General features: G+C 32.4%; 1 protein-coding gene across 1 annotated transcript; it reads left to right on the forward strand.

Annotated features, from left to right (window-relative positions):
- Window positions 1-8,782: 8,782 nt before the first annotated feature.
- Window positions 8,783-19,222, forward strand: LOC147067201 (serine protease snk-like). Its single transcript, XM_085954861.1, has 8 exons — window positions 8,783-8,819; window positions 9,855-9,952; window positions 10,127-10,242; window positions 13,650-13,772; window positions 14,514-14,647; window positions 15,719-15,798; window positions 17,282-17,413; window positions 19,076-19,222. Exons 1-8 carry the CDS (start codon window positions 8,783-8,785, stop codon window positions 19,220-19,222), a joined length of 867 nt encoding a protein of 288 aa, XP_085810987.1.
- Window positions 19,223-20,799: the final 1,577 nt, after the last annotated feature.

Consider the following 20,799-nt stretch of genomic DNA (forward strand, 5'->3'; position numbering starts at 1 on the left):
TTCGACATCCTGCAAAGCATCCCTAAACCACCCTGATACTTCTGGCTGTTGTTTTTCAGCAATCAAAACTGGAACAATTAATAATAGAAAAAAAATTACACTCTTTACTGACTGGACTTATCAATCCTATCGAGTCTTAGATGGTTTTATTTTTATTATGTTGGCAATTGTGGAGTTTCTCGCAATAAATACAGGCCGTTTCTTTAGTATATATGGAATTATTCTAATGGTAGAAAACGACAAATATATTGTTTATATAATTATTTTAACATTGCAACAGGCCATTAAGGCTTAATGACAGTGAAACAGAAGTGTAGTAGTAGCAGTGAAACAAACACAGAAACACAAGGCCTATGAGAAGATCACATAATTAGTGACATCACCGGGAATGTAAACCGGATGACAAGTTAGTGCTTTATGCATAAGCGTATGAGGGTCGCCGATTATTGATGCATATCCTTTGAAATGACAATATAGAACCTACATTGGTATCATATAATGTGTAGAGAGTGTAATATGTCAACTTGTTATCAACCAAGGATAACTTTGAAGCATTTGAAAAGTTTGCTGCGTCGGATGGAGGACGGAATAATCCCAACCTTATCTTAGATTCACCACTTTCTACTCCCAACTCCTCAGTTTCGGCAGAGTTTCAGTACACGGGTATAAAAGAGATTTCATGTCACTAAAGATAATAATTAATAAGAACAGAGCACAGAGCATGTAATAAATCTTTTTTATTTTTTTATTATAAACTCTTTCTTTAAGCATCAAGGTGCAGGGTTGATCCATCAGTCCCGCGCAGTTCCGTTTCGGGACAAGGAAGTGTGGCATTAAAATATTTTCATTCAGACACGTTAACAGTGTCAAGAAAGGCAGCCGTGCATAGATCGCGGCTGCATATACATGACTGGTGGAGATAGGGTAACTTAAATCATTACATATAAAACATGTACATAATAATATTATTATGTATGGACAAGCTTTATTTAATTATTAATTTTATTCTACAGGCACTTTTATTGTAATTTTTCTCTGATATTGCAAAACTTCAATTTATACTAATATACTACAATCGACAACGATTTGACATATTAATAATATTGAAATAACAGAATAATATAGTGATTGACATCATGGCCCCCATATCCTGAACCGGCCCCCCAGGCTTGGATCTTTGGTGGCCCCCTACCTATCGCTAGGGATAAATTCGGTGCGATGCTCTACAGTGGCGTTTTCCAAATGGTGTACGCGGAAAAATTAATGTGAATATTTAGTGTTTTTTTTTTGTATATTTCAATACATCCATTTAAATTATGGAGTTGTCGAGTATCGATACAAAATTTAAAAATTTATCGTACAACCACATAATTGTACCTTTTTATTATTAAATTTGTGATGTGTGTTTATCTCACTTATCAGGTCGACTCGCCTCGCCGGGCACCTTCTGAGCCCGGGCCCCCAGGATAGAGGCCTGTCAGCCCTCCCCTTGTGGGGGCCATGATTGACATTCTGTTGCCTTCGTAACAATACTATAATATCTACATGCTTACACACGAAATATAAGGTTTGAGAAATGGTATAAAAATGGTGTTTCATAAATAAAAATTAGGTTTACCTACCTATTTTTATTTCCACTGATAATGCCGCACACACAAACGCTTCAAAGATTATCACATATACGAAGAACATTTTTTGTTTAATAAATACGACTAAAATGTCACGTGTTAGATTTTTGGTTTATTCTAAGTATCGTAATATAACTGCTTCCTTTAGTTTCTTGGTGAGTGTGTATATTTTTTATTCATTTAATAAACATTATTAGATAATTATAACTATTATTTTTTTGAATTATTACTATAAAACGTGTTAATTAATATAAATAAATATAGGTAATAACGTTTTGTGACAGAAAAAAATATCTAACACTTTTGTAACACAACCTATAATATTCAAAGCATTATTTGATCGATTTGAAAAAGTAAATCGAAAGTACATTAGTATCTTTTTTATTTAATGCATTACTCGAGAGCCTAATTCACATTTTGTGTCAGTATGTCAAATTATTTTAACGGAATGGTAATGTATCTACATATTTTGACTTTTTTGGCTCATGGAGAGCTCCTTAATACATAGTATAAATATTTAATATGCAAGCAATCAAGGCTCAAACAAAGCACGCCTCTAAACTGATTTGATGAATCAGTCCCTTGGCAGTTATTTTGAAATTAATATTTTACCGCTGTCAAACATCAGGAGCTTTCAAAGAAGCATAGTTTTCTTTCTAAAATTCTATTTTAGAATAATTGAATTATACCGAAAGTCCGTGACTTGTGAAATATGAAAATAAAAAGTAGACATACATAATGAAGAAATAGATTGATTCAATTTCTTTTATTTTTATTTTTCAAATCCCTTCTATTCCATTTCTATAAATATCCAGTCAGTGCCTTCAGTATCACACTTGAATGCGCTCATGAAAATTGACAACAGGTGGGTGTAGGCGCGCGACTATTTTACCCACCCATTACGACTTGTTGCAAGTGCGTTATTTTTGAGAGGCTTTATCTTATAATCAGGGACGGATTTATCTGTACTCTGAGTGTCATGCGTGTAAAATTATTATCAGTCTTAAACGAAATTTAAAAAAATTATAAGTGATATTCGGAAACTTTCTAAAAAGGAACCAAAAAAAAATCAAAATGTAATAATTACACACTGTAATAATACCCTATATTGACGGCTTTCATATGTGATACATTACTTGTGAAATTAGAGAAGAGAAAAAAATCAATTAAATTGGTATTGGAACTAATTCATGTCACTTTACGTGTAATATTGATGAAGTAAAAAAAGATGAGATGATTAAAAAATAATTAGTAAATACCAGATACCCATAAGATATTGGATTTAAATGGTATATATTTTCAATAACTGCGGATTACCGCAGCATTTTCAGGTTGCTAAAGATTTTTTCTGGTATGTATATATATTTAAAATTATGTATGTTCAATACAAAGAATGTTCCATTCTCAAATCTTGTGTATTATTCGTTGAATAAAAAAGAGTTTATTTAAATTTGTTGCTGCTGTGACAGGTTGTAATAAATGGTAAAAAAAACAACTAATTATCTCTCTCACTCACTCACCCACGTCACTTTATCTCTATTGCGTCCCAGCATTAGGGCATAGGCCAAGCACAAGTTCGCGTCACTTTCCTCGGTTCATCGCCAACTCTTGCGCCATGCCAGACCTGTAGCACGTAGATCGCTTTTGTAGCACCAATACAGAGTGAGAGAAGGCCGGCCACGACGACTGAAGTCTTATGGTTATGCCACAAGGGCACGGAGTGTCGCACACTCTGGCGGCAACTGGAACACATGTCCCAGCCACGCGAAGCATCTCTTCGTAATTATTTCAATCAGCGAGGGCTGCTGTGTACTCCTGCAGCTGTAAATACTCCGAAAATCGCCCAATGAAAAATATTATAAGAATTATTTTTATGATGTTACCTATTAATTTCCGATATATTTTTTGTGAATTATTTTGTTATTAAATTCGATTCTCATTTTAATTATCAAAATGGCGAATTTGTGTTTTGAGTAAACTATTTTTTTCATGCCTCCATTTCTGTGACAAATTACCTACATAATAATTATTAGGTATTGAATAAATAAACATATCATAATTTAAAAAAAATACTTATATGTATGTGTTAACCAAACTATTTATTAAAATATTGTATATTTTATTTTAGTACTGTTAATAAAAATATATACGTGTGTTTAATACCCCATTTGTCGTGGGAATATAGACAAACGGTACACAATGTAAGCTTTAACTGACAGGAGTTATGAATTATTTTGTAATATTCGTAATTCTAGGTTGTATAGAATGATGTTTGCTAATAAAAAATAAACATAGAGGTGCATCGATTCTCATGTGATTCAAACAATAACTATGTAGTTTGATTTCGATTTGATAAATTAGTAACTATTTTCAATCATATAATACAACATACATGCCACAAATAGTAAATATTGACGTTTGATGTCTATTTATTTATGAAAATGTGCAAAAACATTCATTATATAGAAGGAGTGGGAAGGGGAGTGCATTGATACGATTCTTTTAATTACTTGGTATCTTGTGTTTTTGTTGCTTGACCTCCCTTTATTTGTTTAAATTAACACAATTATCAAATAACACAAAATATTTTTATATTTAATAAAGTTTGGGATTCGCACCGATGTACCGCAGTACCGGGTCACATTTATTCGGATAGATCAGGGGGGGGGCAAACTGCATTAATATTGTACTTCTGATTAAGAATAACTCTTTTATATATATATTTTTTAAATATTAACAAAAGATTAAAATTTGTTTAGCAATAGTACGCGATCCATTTTCAATAGATATTGATAGTGTACCGACAGAGCTACAACTTGAGATTATTGATCTGCAGTGTGACACTGATTTAAAAGAATTGCATCGTCGTGAAGAAATCTCCAAATTTTACAATACCCTTAATTCAGACAAATTCGACCAACTTAAATACTATGCAAGAAAAATGTTCATTATTTTTGGATCAACCTATATATGTGAACAAACATTTTCGATCATGAACCTCAATAAAAATTCTTTACGATCAAATATCTTCGATGCCCATTTACAAGCAGTTTTGAGAATATCAACTACAAAATTAGCACCTGAATTTTAAAAAACAGTTTCATTCTTCTCATTAATTTTTTTTGTAATGTTTATTTTTCGTGATAATAAATAGTGTATATCATCTAAAAATGGTATTTTACTTGCGGCCCGCCGCTCATTTTGAATTCTTGAATTTGACCCTCCATCCAAAAAGTTTGCCCCCCCCTGAGATAGATGAAGATATCGGATACAGTTATTGTAATTGGCTATTTTAATGATACTCCTGGGAAATATGGTTTCTAAATAAAATATATACTTAATATTTAAAAATAATGGTATATTTTCAGTATTATGGTAAAATAAGTACTGCTTAAATTCTATTGTCTTTTTTTAACAACATTTAAACCTTCAGGCTTCCCCTATATATGTATAAGTACACATATGTGTTATATATTCTACAATATAAGAAGATGATCTAAAATCTTGAAAACGGGTTTCTTTTTCTCTATCACGTTTTTCCGTCACGCTCAACTTTCGCGTATTTTCTGTAATCCAACAGTCTTCAAATTCGGTATCTACACACATATACTAATTTGGTGACAATACATTCTATTAAAATTAAGGGAAGTGCGGTACTACAAAATTAGGGTCTCCACACAGCGTTTTAAAAAACAAACTTAAAAAAAATGATCCAATCGATATGAAACCTTTGCTAAATGAATCGTCTTAGACGATTTCCAGACAGACATAATATTATGAATGTGTAGTGAAGGTTGGGTTGGGTTGGGTTGGGCCGGTAGGGGATATGTATAAAGACTGTCATAAGTTTTGCTTGTCAATCCCAGATAAATATACCGTATATGAACCCAGATAATTTTCATGAAAGACTTGAAAAGTAGTATTTTTATGTATGTACTTGAAGTATTATTTCTAACTGTGTCAAATATGTAACTATTATTTACTATATAAACATAATAAAATAAAAACATATGTTCTAGGTATTATTTCTAACTGTCAAATATGTAATGCCGCAAAAGAGTGCGACACTTCGTACCCTTGTGGCACAGCCTCAAGGGTTCTGTCGTCGTGGCCGGCCCTCCCTCATCCCGCAGCGGTGCTAGAAAAGCGATTTACGCGCTGCAGGTCTGTTATAGCGGGAGGCGCAAGAGTTGGCGATGGATCCGGGGAAGTGGCGCGAACTTGTGCTTGCCCTATGCCCCAACGCTGGGTCGTGACAGGGTGAAAGAAGAAGAAGAAGATTTACTATGTAAATGTATTAAAATAAAATGATATGTCCTATGGTTTGATTTTTAACTAAATTTGTACATATTGTTTCAAATATAAATGTATTAAAATAAAAATATATTTTTATTAAATAATAACCTTCATCCAGCTACCTATATCCTATGAAAGTACTAAACTATTACATCTTACACCTGCAATAATAAATGCCAGATTACATGATAGACATTATAATAATCCATATGCTCCGTCTGCAGGGGAAAAATAATTTGAATTCTCACTAAATGATAAAACAATAATAAAATCACACCTTTTGTACCTACATGTCAAAAGAGATAAGTCTTCGATTTATATTCTTTGTTAAAAAATACGAAAGGAAGAAAGGGATATGTCAAAAAAATATAGTAAAATCCACAACTATTGAAAATCTCATATTATTATATTTATGACATAGTATATCAATTTTAATAGACAATTGCAAAAAAAAAAAATCAAAAAAATGATTATTTTCGGTTTAATTGCAATTTTAAGAATAATCTCAAAAACGCAAATTTTGTTTTGCCTCTCCTGAAAAGTACCGATTTTTGACTTATCGCCCTCTTTCTTCGCACACAGTTCTATAAATAAAAAAACATTAATTTTAATGAATACATCAAACATATAAATACCTTTAAACCGAAAGCATTAATTTATTAGAATATGTAGTATTTAGCTATTTTATAATACATGATACATTTATATAATAAAATATGTTTTGTTAATAATTGCTCTAGTTTGAAAATTAAAAAAAATTAAAATTCTTGATTTATATAAGAATTTTTAAAATCTAATGAACGTCATGACGTCGCGATTTGTAATCGATTTCTTATGGCATTTAATTACCGCACTTAAATAAACTCTTTGCACATTTCAACAATCATTATTTATATTCACAATATAGTGTATCTAATTTTTTTCTATATAACAAATGTCCAATAATTATTTTATTTTTTAGTGATCATTAAACAATATATTCATAATCTTAGAGGTACATGATACAGCGTATAGATATGATATACAAGTTTCTGGAACAAGTAAAATAAAAATAATATGTACCTACTTAATAACAGAATAATTAATACAATATAATTTTCTTTCGTGAGTTTATTCACTGATTTATATTTATATGTGTTTCATATTTTTGTATATTATATAGAATATACTTCTCAACACTAAGTTGAGAAATATAATATATTTAATTTTATTTTATTAATAAATCATATTATTATAATTACAATTAATGGTTTAGTCATAAGTAAGTATACAAATTTTGAAGAGATTTCGCGTTGACTCGGATACCATTGATAATTTATAAATCACTAGTATTTAACTACATATAAAAATATGTGGTAAATACCTCGTAAAAGATTAATTGTACAAATACGTGGGTATTCAAGGGTGTCAAACAACACTATCTACAAAAGTGTAACTTTACAGGAGAGCCAAAAAAAGTTTTTTTATTTTCTTGTAACTCAACAAAGGAGATGTTTATTGAAAACCTAATGTTTATATTTTATATTTTATAATTTATTGTGTATTGTACATTTATATTGCTTATCATCATCAGCCGGGGTCAATCCACTGCTGGACGAAGGCCTCCCCAAGCCTATTCCAACTCTCTCGGTCCTGTGTCGTTCGCTGCCACGTATTTACGCCGAACTTTACCAGTTCGTCAATCCAGCGGCTTTTAGGGCAACCCTGTGGCCGTTACGTGCCCCTTGGGTACCGCTGGATGACGGCATTTGTCCAGCGGCCGTCCTTGCGGCGAGCAATGTGCCCCGCCCATCTCCATATTAGCTGTTTAGCAACGTCTATTCGCATCGCGTACACCTAGGTGTCTGCTTCCTAACACATTCGTTTCTCTTGCTTATAGTGTCGTTCAAATTTATAGGTATGGTCTTAAAAATATAAAAAAATAGTTTTATGTGAAAGGTTACTGTTAGTGTTTTTTATTATTTTATATATTTTTATAATGAGTATATTTGGAATATGATAATAATATATTATTTATACTAATAAAACTGCAATTTAATAAATTTTACTAAATATTTTATATGATCAATATGGTCGATAAATATTAAAATGATTTTATTTAATTGAAAAATAAACACAATTAAAAAACAATATTATTAAGAGGTACATCGTATTTTAGGAATAGTCTATAGAAAACATAAACGGGTATGACTTGAAATCCTTATTTTCTTTTTTTTTTGTTGCTAAAAACGTTAACCTCGCCTTAGATAATAGTTGTATAATTATAGTATTTATGATGACTATTGCAGGAATTGATTCAGTGAAATACCTGTAATATAAATGTCAGAACATTGTTCTGAGTATACTCCAACCACTTACCAGTGTATATTATTTTCTACTCTATTAGAATAATCACCTCAAAATGATAAGTATTTGTACATTATATTATAGTATCCAATCAGCAACCAACATAGCTAAAGAAATAATGACGCTGGTTTTAAAAAGTAATTTGTTTAGTTTAGTTTACACTTAGTAAGAGTTTTCCCAGTTGACTGTGCCATTTTTAACTTTGAAATAAAAAAGTAAATTTCATTACTCATAAATGCTTATTTTATCTTAATTTTGTTTTCGGCGTAGATTTGTATATTTATGAATAGCTATCATGTTTTTACTGAATGAAAATATAAATAACATATTATGTAGTATGATTTTCCCAAGCGTATGGCTATCATAGATTAATTAGTGAAGTAATACATACCTATATCGGTAAATTTATAAAAAAATAATTTAATAAGTATATTAAATAAAATTTGACAATGAATCATAAGATTCATTTTATTTCATTCGTTACTGTTTTAATTATATTGAATAGTGTGAATATGTCTTTTGAAGCCGTCGGCGACAGAGCAAAAGAAGGTAAGGGAGTAAACTTATGTTATGTTATTACTGCCTTAAAATACGGTCATTTAGTAATCGACTTAAATGTACTATTATTATCCGATTCAGACATGAAAACGAAATTCAAAAAGGTTTAAAATATAATCGTTCCTCAGATTTTTTTTTTATAGAATGTTTCCAACCTACACTGACCTCTATCTGACATTTTAATATTTTCAAGCTTTCAATATACCTATTTTAAATCACGTTTGCTTTCACATCTCACTACAATATCATCTCTTTGAGCAACGTTTGTAGTGACATCCCTCAACAAAATGTCGACTTAAAATATACGGGATGTTATCACTTCCGTTCATTTTTAACCTTACATAATTTAAGGCATTGGTCCTCAACCCCCGGTCCGTGGATCAAATGGTACCGTGCCGCCCAAAGATCATTAAATTATTTTCTTTATATTTTGGGTGTCATTACCTCCTATTACCCCCAAATAGATCCATCTCGTTGCAAAGAAACAAGCTCAGATTGATTTAACGTTCTAGTGAGTTAAAATGTTAAATCACTTTACATTCATTTTTTGGTGTAACTGAATTTTATTTTGAAGGTATGTTTAAATACAATTAAATTAAAATTATTAAATCAAAACAATCTAAAATATAAACAATCAACGTCCCCCCGTCAGCGGGCCGCAGTACAATTATCAAACGCTGACCGGTCCGCGGCGATAAAAAGTTTGGGGACCACTGATTTAAGGTATATGTACACATAAAATATTTAATGCCCGTTATATTTTATTATTATATCGTTATATGTCATATTAAACGGACAATTGAAATAAACATCTGCCTTATAGGTAATTTAACTGCCATTTATAACACGCATACTTATTTAATTAGTGCAGCAGAAATAAAAATATGTCCACTAAACTATCAACGTTTACTTGCTTGAACTTTAAATGAGTTCGAAAATGTGTAGATTTTGATGGTCTGATTTTTCACATACATCGAACATTTTGATTAATAACTACTATCGTATTTTTTTTATGTTTTATAATAGAATGCAGAAAAAGTGGAATTAAAAAAATAGAATGTAAAAGACTTCTTTATGGTTCAAAAGAAAGAGTTCCTGCCGACCTTTTGGAATTCCCACATATGGTAATTATTTGTAATGCAATAACTAAAGCTTTATATTATAATATGCTGCAATTCTATTATCAAACATAATTATTGTTATCTTCATTGAATACATATTATTAATTATAAGAAACAGAACCAAAATCATAAACAATGTTATTATTGTCTACCTAAATTATATTATTTTGTTATTAGGCATTGATAGGATTTCAATTAAATGATGAGTCAGAAATTAAGTGGAATTGCGGTGGATCTCTAATCTCTCCATGGTGGATCATTTCTGCAGCACATTGTCTGAATGATCCAAGAACGTGAGTTGTTTAAAACTATATTACTTTCTAGTAGGAACAATGGCTCAATCAAGCTACTGATACAAATATCAATATTGTGAATAATTTACAATAATCTGGTGTATTTCACAACATTCTCTATTTTCTTGGAATTTTTTGTCTTAACTTAATCTATGAGCTATTGAAATAAAACATATTCATTAGATATTATTATAATATACCTACGTATCTATTCAGTAGCGCACCCAGGGGGGGGGCCAAGGGGCCTTGCCCCCCCCCAAAAACATTGAAATTGAAAGCCAATAGATTAGACAAATAAAAACACGGCAAAAAAAATATTTGAAATTCTCCAGCACCCTCTAGAAAAATTTCTTAGATTTTAATTTCTAACACAAAAATTTCGAAACACTAATGTCGGGTTGTTTTAGAAACTCAATCTCTAATGGAAATGTCAAAAAAATTCTCGGTGTCCATCCGAATTCCGGAGTGGTGTACACCGAGTGCAATAGACAAAAATCCCGATAAACGAGAAATTAGGCTGTGTTCTGTTGGGTAGGTTTATGCACCTATAAGTTAAATGCAATAATACTTTTTTTTCCTTTTTCAATTAATATTTTGGAACTTCACTATTAAAAAACCCAAAATCGACGATAAAAATTTGGCGAAAAGTACGACTACACCCACCACCATGGGCTGACAGGGCTATAGCCTGGGGGCCCGGGCTTAAGAGGGCCCTGCGTGGCGGCTCGTCTAATTGTGAGATAAACACACACCAGAAATTTGTTATATTATAAAAAAAAAATCACATGTGGCGCTATAGATACTACTTCATCAAAATTAACATAAAAAATATGAAGTATGATGAAAATAATATGATATACGTAACTACATGATAATAATTCACGTGTATCATTTTATATTACAATTATTTTTAGTGTTTCTAGAAAAATAAAAATGTTTATTTATCCAATATCGATGGGTCGAATGCAACTTGGCTACCACAAGAGGGGGTCGTGACCAGTGGTCTATAGTATGATAACGATCGATAATATGATATGAGGTCCGACAAATCAAGAATTCAAGGGAATTATTTAACAATATAGATATATCCACGGAATACCATTTGGGAACACTACTGTAGAACATCACATTCCCCTTAACCCTGGTGATAGGTAAGGGGGCCCGCCAAACATTCATGATGTGGGGGCATGCCCACCACAGTCGGTGGTGGTGTAAATTAAAAAAAAAACATTTTTTCGGTGGAATTCAGCATAAATATTGTGGCTCTTGACCAGTGGTTCTTAACCGGTGCACCGCTGGCTTGTTCCATGTGCACCGCGAAAATAATGATAAAAGCAGAAAAATCCGCGACATAGCGAAAACCGAAAAAGTCCTTCGTGACATTATGAAAGCCGATGAAAGATCTAATGTGATTTTGATGTTGCCGAATCGATCGCACGCGTCTAAAATCTAAAATATCGTGGAGGAATTTGTATGGATGGTGCTCCGTCAATGTTAGGCTCATTTAAAGGATTTGTTACCCTCGCAAAGACAAGAAATCCTAACATTATATCTACGCACTGTTTTATTTACACAGAGAATCTATAGTTTCGAAAACATAACAGCAGTGCTAAAACCTGTACTAGACCAATATGGTAAATTTCATCTAATCCAAACCTTTAAAAACAGGCATTTTAAAAAAAAACTTTGCATTTCTATGGAAGCTAAGTACGATTGTTTGCTTTTTCACACTGAAGTGAGGTGGTTACAGTGACGCACCCAGGGGGGGGGCAAAGGGCCCTGACACCCCCCAAACATGAAAATTATCAGAATGATTTTAACCATTGAAATTGAAAGCCAATAAGCCTTAGGGCTTAGACAAATAAAAACACTGGTAAAAAAAACACAAAAATTTCGAAACACTAATGTCAGGTTTTTTTAGAAACCCAATCCCTAATGGAACTGTCAAAAAATTCTCGGTGTCCACCCGAATTCCGGAGTGGTGTAGGTCATGGCTAAGGAGGGTTGACAGGGCTCTAGCCTGGGGGCCCAGGCTGTGGGGGGCCCGGCGTGTCAGGTTGACCAGATAAACACACATAATAAATTAGCTTTAATAGTAAAAAAAGTCGCCTGCGGCGCTAATATACTTCTTGGCCATGAACATTTTCAATTACTTATATAATTGTACTACGCTCTATGCTCTAGATGCTCTAGCAGCTACGTCTATGTCGAACAGCAGGTGTCCATAGACGGAAGCATGCACGATGAAATTGCTCGAAGAACAAAGCTGGAATGGAGTGCTTTCGGACGTCTGAATATTATCTTCAAGAGTGACCTACCATTATGTCTTAAGCGTAGGGTGTTCAACCAATGTGTGCTGCCCGTGCTCACGTATGGCTGCGAGACGTGGACCCTCAACACGAGAGATGTCCAAAGGCTAAGAGTCACACAGCGAGGCATGGAGAGGTGCATGTTGGGCATCACGCGAAAGGACCGTAAGAGGAACGAATGGGTTAGGAAGCAGACAAGAGTACGCGATGTAATAGACGTTGCCAAACAGCTGAAATGGAGATGGGCGGGGCACATTGCTCGCCGAAAGGACGGCCGCTAGACAAATGCTGTCATCCAGTGGTACTCAAGGGGTACGAAACGGCCACAGGGTCGCCCTAAAAGCCGCTGGATTGACGAACTGGTAAAGTTCGGCGGAAGTACGTGGCAGCGAACGACACAGGACCGAGAGAGTTGGAGAAAGCTTGGGGAGGCCTTCATCCAGCATTGGATTGACCCCGGCTGATGATCATATAATTGTGCAATATATTTTTTGATTATTATGTGTCGATACTCGACAGCTCCATTATTAAAGTGGATGTATTGAAAATCGCCAATTCTTATGTATAAGTACCCTTAATTTGAACTAAAACACAATTTGAAAAACGTTAATGTAGTGTTTCACACTGCCTTTAATCTTAGCGGTAGGTAGAGGGCCCGCCAAGCCTAGCATGAGGGCCCGTTTCAGGATGTGGGGACCATGGTGCAGGTACACCGAGTGCAATAGACAACGAGAAATTAGGCTGTTTTACATTCTCCTCCTTGGGCCCCCCCCAATATTAAATCCTGGGTGCGCCACTGTATCTATTAATAGTTCTATAGCACGGTAAATAAAACGTATACAGCAAAATCTACTCAAATAAGTTGATGAAGCACCCACACAATGCTAATAATTTTCAGAAACACTCCCGTTGTACTTTTCATTAATTTATTGAATGGGTTCGTTTTCACTGCCATTTACTGCGTCCAACGCAACTGGTGCGTTGCCCATCAGGAGGCCATTATATATAATTAGCATGCTATTTAAATGTGGTAATTAAATATTAATTAAAAAGTCCGCAGGGAATGGGTATAGTTTAATTTTTTTTTATTATTTACAGAGGTCGTCCTAAGAAAGTGCTTCTAGGAACCACGACATTCGAAAACGAAGAACAAGAAGATATTATTCAAGAGAGAAATCTGATTAAACATATCAAGCATCCTGACTACTTGCCTCCAGCCAAGTTAGATAATATATATTTACTTATTTATGGTATCACTCGATGCAAGGAGACTGGCAAGCGACAGGGTTTCTTGGAGGCGCCTCATGGTGTCCATATGCTCCAACTGAGGGGCGGATGTGGCCGAAGAAGAAGATAAAAATATTTCTAAGACAACCTTATATATCTACCTTCCTCACACATCTTAATGTATTTGTAAACTTATTATCAACAAATAATTATAAACCTCGTCTGGAATATCATCACATAACATATTTATTATTTTATCTGTTTACGATCTACATTGTAAATGCCCATTACATTGGCACTCACAATAAAAGAATACGTTGTATGTTCATTATATTAACACTGTAATGCTGTAACTGTCAAACTGGTAAAGAGGCTATACATAAAATATAATCTTACAGAAATTGTGTAGTATTGTATATTCTTACATATTAAAATGATTGCCACTAGATCGACGAACTAACCAAGTTCACAAAAAGAGATAGGGGAGACCACCTAACAGTGAATCGACGGCAAATGATGTCTATCATATCTAAAAGTAAATTAGCATGTTCACTCCTACAAGGAATATGTTATGGGCCTCCACTTTTTTGTACGAGAAATGGTTGTAAGCATTCATCTAACTAATAATTCTAACACATCCGATCCTTGCTCATAATCGTACATAAGTACATTGAAAAACAACATGAATTTTGCAGCAGATGATTAATTAATTATTTTATAAATCGTTTTCTTTAGATATAACGATATTGGCCTGATGAAAATGGACAATTCTATTGACTTGTCTGGACCAATATCAATCGCTTGCCTTGATGCTGATCAAATAATTTTTAATAAAGCTGTCGCATCTGGATTTGGAAAAACTGCATTCGGTAAACACAATTTTATAATTTTTATTTTATGGGTCAATAATTTTTTTTTAATAATATAATTAATATGTTTTGTTTTGAAAACCTTAATAATTGTTAACCATTACGTCTTGAACAGATAATATTTCATATTTTTTCTATTTGATACTAACCTAGCCCTTGATTTAACTAAGGGTAGATATTTATTTTAATTTCGAGGTACCATTGTCTAGGCCCTACGTCAGAGGTCGGCAAACCGCGACTCGCGAGCCAGCGAGCCTCTTTGGCCTCTTGACTGCGACTCTGCCACAAATGCCCCCTGCCCTATTTGACATGGCTATAAAGAAGAAGCAAAGAAAAACGGAAGACGAAAACCGTGAATTTAAAGTTGAATGGACCGAGACTTTCGCGTTTTTTCAAAACTTAAATGGCCTACCGACCTGTATTATTTGTCGGGAAAAATTGACGCATTCAAATTTATTTAGAGAGACACTTTACAACTAAACACGCGCCATTTCGCAATAAATATTCTGTCGGTGATGCAAAGAAGAAAGCAGTTGAGGAACTTTAGAAGAGTCGAGAAAAATCAAGTTCTGTATTTAATTGCTGAATACAATCTTCCAATAATGTTAATATAGCAAGTTTTGTGGTTAGTAAAGAGATTTCTAGAGATGAAATCAAGAATAAATTGAGAAGTCGTCTTATTGATGAGAAACTGGAATCAGGCTGGAATCGTGCTTAAAATTAAAAATAACATACAAACTTTCCAAGGATATGCAAGACCATTATTCACATTGAGTGTTCGTTAATCATTGTCATGATTTAATTTTATGGTTACCTTACTTACAATTTAATTCGTTATCAATACATAAGATCATTATTACGTATGCTATCAAGTTTTATTCAGTGTACATATAGTTTAATTTTAATTAAGACTTAAATCTTCAACTAAAGATTAAGTTAATAAGCAGTGCACTTACATATATAATTTAAACTACTGCCCTAGGTCATTCATTATCCTCTCTATCTGTAGGACTGGTCACAATGTGCATTTTTATGTTCTTATTGCCATCATATTTATATTTATGTTTGCAGACAGCAAAAAAGGGAGTCTGACAATGATGCAAGTAGAATTGGATATTATATCACCAAAACAATGTAATAAAACCCTAAGGGTAAGTGTATACTTTACTATTCAACATCTTCATACAAACTGTATTCTCCAAAATATTTTTCACCTTATAATCATTGTAATATGAATATTTTTGAGGACATCATATAAACTAATTTAAAAAAATATTTATTATGATTTAGTACGGATATGTGTTATTTTTAATTATTATATGACACTTATATAAATGAAACTATTAATTGGAAACTCAATTACTATATTAGTTACTAAACTATGCCGAAAATAATACGTAATTTTTTTAAAAACTCATTTCGGTGTAAATAATATATACAAGAGGAAAAAATCTCTCAATATTTATTTTATAAAAATCGACGTTTTTAAAATTTGAAATTCAATAAAACTTACTTCTATAAGGTCGTCGATGTATCATTAATTTAACTATTAAGCATGCTAAGGAATTATCTGATCAGTGTTAATGATTATTTTTACTTATAATTTGCAAGTTTATTCTTTCGGTTATGATATCAGTTTTGCTTGCGAATTGGTTAATACACATTTGAAGGAAATTTAGTAATTATTATTTTTTAATTGCGAGGTTTCGTAAATCTGTCACTAGATGTCTCTAGTAACATTATACTCGCACCTCATTTAAGGGGGGGGGGCATGCCAGCAGAGGCACCTAGCAGAAAAATACGAAGCTTGCAATTTGAGACATTTTTTTGATAATCATTTACAATTTCAACTGTATTGATTAATAAATATGTATCTTAATATTAATACTTTCGACCGAAGGTACTTGATGGAATTTGAATTTAAATTCTAATGGATTCAAGCTCTGTACTATTCCATTTAAGTCGTTTTTTGCGACCCGGGTTTCGCCTTTCGGCATCTTCAGGCGTCGTGTACACTCAAGTGTGTACACACAACGAGTGTACACGACGCCTGAAGATGCCGAAAGGCGAAACCCGGGTCGCAAAAAACGACTTAAATGGAATAGTACAGAGCTTGAATCCATTAGAATTTAAATATGTATCTGAAAACATTGAAAAGAATTCTAAGATAAACTTACAATAATTGAAAAAAATGTGAATTTTGTGCAGGGTCACATCTTATTATTACATTATATTTTATGGCCATATTTATTATTAAAATTTAGTTTTTTAAGTTTTCAATTTTGTAACGTTTAGATTTTTGACTAATTCATCGTTTTAATATTTTTTATATTTACTTTAAAAAACATTGATTTTTATAAAAATATAAATGTGTTTAACTTGAAATCCTTTTAATGGTGATTACATCTACATCCACATAATTTTATATTGCTCTTAGTTTATATATTAATACTTAATCTATTGACAGGTCAACCAATATATTCAAATAAAAAGAGATTATTAGAGTTATTGTACATATATTGAATTTAAGAATTAACAAAACATTAACCCCACTTATCTGACTGTGCCGTGAAAATCGTTTAATATAAAATATTTATTCTGTTTATTTTGTTAATATTATTTTGTGGTTTTTAGAGTATGATACGAAAGGGATTTTTACTACGGAAGGGTATTCTTCCAAGTCAAATATGCGCTGGCGATTTAGATAATGGTGGTAAAGACACTTGTCAAGGTGATTCTGGAGGACCATTACAACTTTTACCAAAGGTACCTACCTACCAATTATGGCTATTTATGGCGGATCTTAACAACCCACCTCCACAGTGGCGCACTCAGGATTTAATATTGGGGGGCCCAAGGAGGGGAATATAAATTAGTCCCATAGGCTCTTTTTCTTCTTCATATAATTATTTTTACATATTTTCACAATACATGGCTGTATATTTTTACAGTTTCTCCTAGTTTTTATTAAATTGGAGGCATAGTGGGGGTAACCGTTGAGCGTGTCATCAGCAACTGGCGGATTGGAAGTGACTAACAGCGACCATGCTGGACATGTGCGCCTAGTATGCTAAAACATTACTCAAATAATATCGGCTGTGTTACCCGCTTGGTTTAGAGAGCTATAACATTTATGCCGAATTCCATTGAAAAAAAATTCCACTGAAAAAAAAATTGTCGAATGTTTATCGTCAATTTTTGGTTTTTTTATTGAGGTTCCAAAATATGAATTGAAAATGGTCAAAAAAAGTATTATTGCATTTAACTTATACACAAACCTATTCAACAAAACACAGCCTAATTTTTCGTTTATCGGTCTTTTGTCTATTGTACTCGGTGTACCTACACCATGGCCCCCACATCCTGAGACGGGCCCTCAGTCTAGGATATTTGGCGGGCCACCTACCTACCGCTAAGATTAAAGGCAGTGTGAATATTAACATTAATGTTTTTCAAATTGTGTTTTAGTTCAAATTAAGGGTTCTAAAAAGGGTGCTGGAGAATAATTACAAATCTTTTTTTTGCCGTGTTTTTATTTGTCTAAGCCCAAGGTATAGTTTATTGCCTTTTAATTTCAATGTTTAAAATCATTCTGATAATTTTCATGTTTGGGGGGGGGGGGGGCAGGGCTCCTTGCCCCCCCCGGGTGCGCCACTGCACCTCCACCCTTAGCTACTATTATACAGTGTAGGTAAAAAATATTTATTTTACACTTCAATATCAAATCTTCATTAGAATTACAACCCAGTGTGGGTGTTAATCGCATTTAGAAAACATCCCAATTCTCCTCAGTCAGTCCTAATCTACCCCAATGCTTTCCACATATGGATGCTGTGCCTCTTTATACACAGTATAAAATACCTTTATTTAGTCGCTCCGTTCTTCTTTTAGTCAATTTAGTCGGTGCTTTTTTATATTTAATTTAATTTTTCAGTTTTTTCATCATTTGTTTTGGTTTTCACTCTAATCATTTTAAGGCAACAAGCGTTTTAACAGACATTTTTAACAATCATTTTTACAAGCATTTTAAAGAATTATAATCGGGAAACTCAGTTCGTGGTGACCTTAGTCTTGTGTAACTGCTCCAGAGACATTCCCAGACTTAAAAAACTACAGACGCCTCACGCACATAGTTCCGCCTCGTAATAAATCGGAACAAATCTGGATGTGGTACGAGATTTCATTAGAACAGTATGGGTCTGATAATGGTTTTCTAGGGCATTATTAAATTTGATTTGAGAGTAATCATGCTGTGAAATGTCTCTGTAAACCGTAGTACGATCTATTTGCAAATTTATTTTTAGTAGATGCTATTTTTTCAAAATTATTTCTAGCTATTTTCATACTAAATATATTTAAGTATCTATTTTTGGTATTAATACATTTTAATATGGAATTTTCTATTGTTAAAACTGGTTCATTTTTCAGGAGCACGATTGTGATAAAACTTTTCCACTCTACGTACTGGTTGGAGTGACATCTTTTGGAAGGTTTTGTGGGTTTAAAAATTCTCCCGGTGTTTATAGCAGAGTTTCACACTATGTCGAGTGGATAGAAAATATTGTTTGGCCTTAAGGCGAAGTCTTCACTGAGCCTTTTTTAAAGAGGCACCTAGCGGAAAAATACGAAGCTTGCAATTTGAGACATTTTTATGATAATTTACAATTTCAACTGTATTAATGAATAAATATGTATCTGAAAACATTAAAAATAAAAATATTTTTTATTTTAAGTCAAAGACAAACTTACAATTGTAAAAAATGTAATAAAATGTGAATTTGTTCTATCGATCCGCACCCTATTATTACATGTATTTTATGGTCATATTTATTATTAAAATTTAGTTTATTGAGTTTTCTAAGCATCACCTAAGCGATTTTTGTCAAATTCATAGTTTTAATATTTTTTATATCTATTTTAAAAAACATCGATTTTTATAAAAAATATAAATGTGTATAACTTGAAATCCTTTTTATTTATATTAATATAAATATTTTATTTATATTTATAAAAATAATTGATTTGATATAAATAAAAAGGATTTCAAGTTATACACATTTATATTTTTTATAAAAATCGATGTTTTTTAAAATAGATATAAAAAATATTAAAACTATGAATTTGTCAAAAATCGCTTAGGTGATGCTTAGAAAATTGAATAAACTAAATATTAATAATAAATATGACCATAAAATATATGTAATAATAGGGTGCGGATCGATAGAACAAATTCACATTTTATTACATTTTTTACAATTGTAAGTTTGTCTTTGACTTAAAATAAAAAATATTTTTATTTTTAATGTTTTCAGATACATATTTATTCATTAATACAGTTGAAATTGTAAATTACCAAAAAAATGTCTCAAATTGCAAGCTTCGTATTTTTCCGCTAGGTGCCTCTTTAAAAAAGGCTCAATGAAGACTTAGCCTTAAAAGCGGTTCTCATAATTAAATTTATTTATATCAATATAATGATTCAAAATTAACAATGTGTAACATTAAATTTACAAAATTGTGGTTGGAATATTGAACCTGTTAGCATTATTTTCAGACATTGTATTTACAAAACGTAACATTGCTCGACAATTTTATTACAGTGAAAATAAACAGATGTCACTACAAAGAAGTTTCCCAAAGTAGATAATATGCATACTATTTTCATTTAGGTAGGCTTGTATTGTAAGTAGTTCTCACCAACTTCTAAATAAATATTAAACAATGAATCTGTAAAATTGAAATAAATATGAACTGCAAAATTATTGTATGTCTACGCCACCTCTACGCCAAGTTTGACGCCGCTACGTGAGCTACGAAAGCGTAGCTAGAGAATCATTGCTTAGCCTTAGAAGATAGATAATTATATTATATTTTATAAACTATTTCTTTTATTCATCGAATAATTCACAAGATCTGAGAATGTTACATTCTTTATATTGAACATATTTTTTTATACGACGCCCGACGGGACAAGATTTTTTCTAGTAAGTCTATAATATAATATCTGAGATGTTTTCAAAATTATGTATGTTCAATAAAATAATGTAACAGAATTTGATAATCATTTCATGAAAAAAGTTTCATCGTGATAGGACGCCCGTTTTGGTGAAAGCATATTGGCGCGAATCCAGTGGTTACAGGTTCATATCCTG

Source organism: Rhyacophila brunnea, unplaced genomic scaffold, assembly GCF_057557595.1.
Source record: "Rhyacophila brunnea isolate RB1 unplaced genomic scaffold, BYU_Rbru_1.0 scaffold_4, whole genome shotgun sequence".
In the NCBI taxonomy this organism is placed as follows: domain Eukaryota; kingdom Metazoa; phylum Arthropoda; class Insecta; order Trichoptera; family Rhyacophilidae; genus Rhyacophila; species Rhyacophila brunnea.

What these genes read in the sequence shown, in the direction of transcription:
- LOC147067201 (XM_085954861.1), top strand. Translation starts at nt 8,783, where the DNA reads ATGTCTTTTGAAGCCGTCGGCGACAGAGCAAAAGAAG. An exon ending in GACTACTTGCCTCCAGCCAA is followed by an intron (nt 13,773 to 14,513) that starts GTTAGATAATAT and finishes CGTTTTCTTTAG; the next exon opens with ATATAACGATATTGGCCTGA. An exon ending in CATTACAACTTTTACCAAAG is followed by an intron (nt 17,414 to 19,075) that starts GTACCTACCTAC and finishes TTCATTTTTCAG; the next exon opens with GAGCACGATTGTGATAAAAC.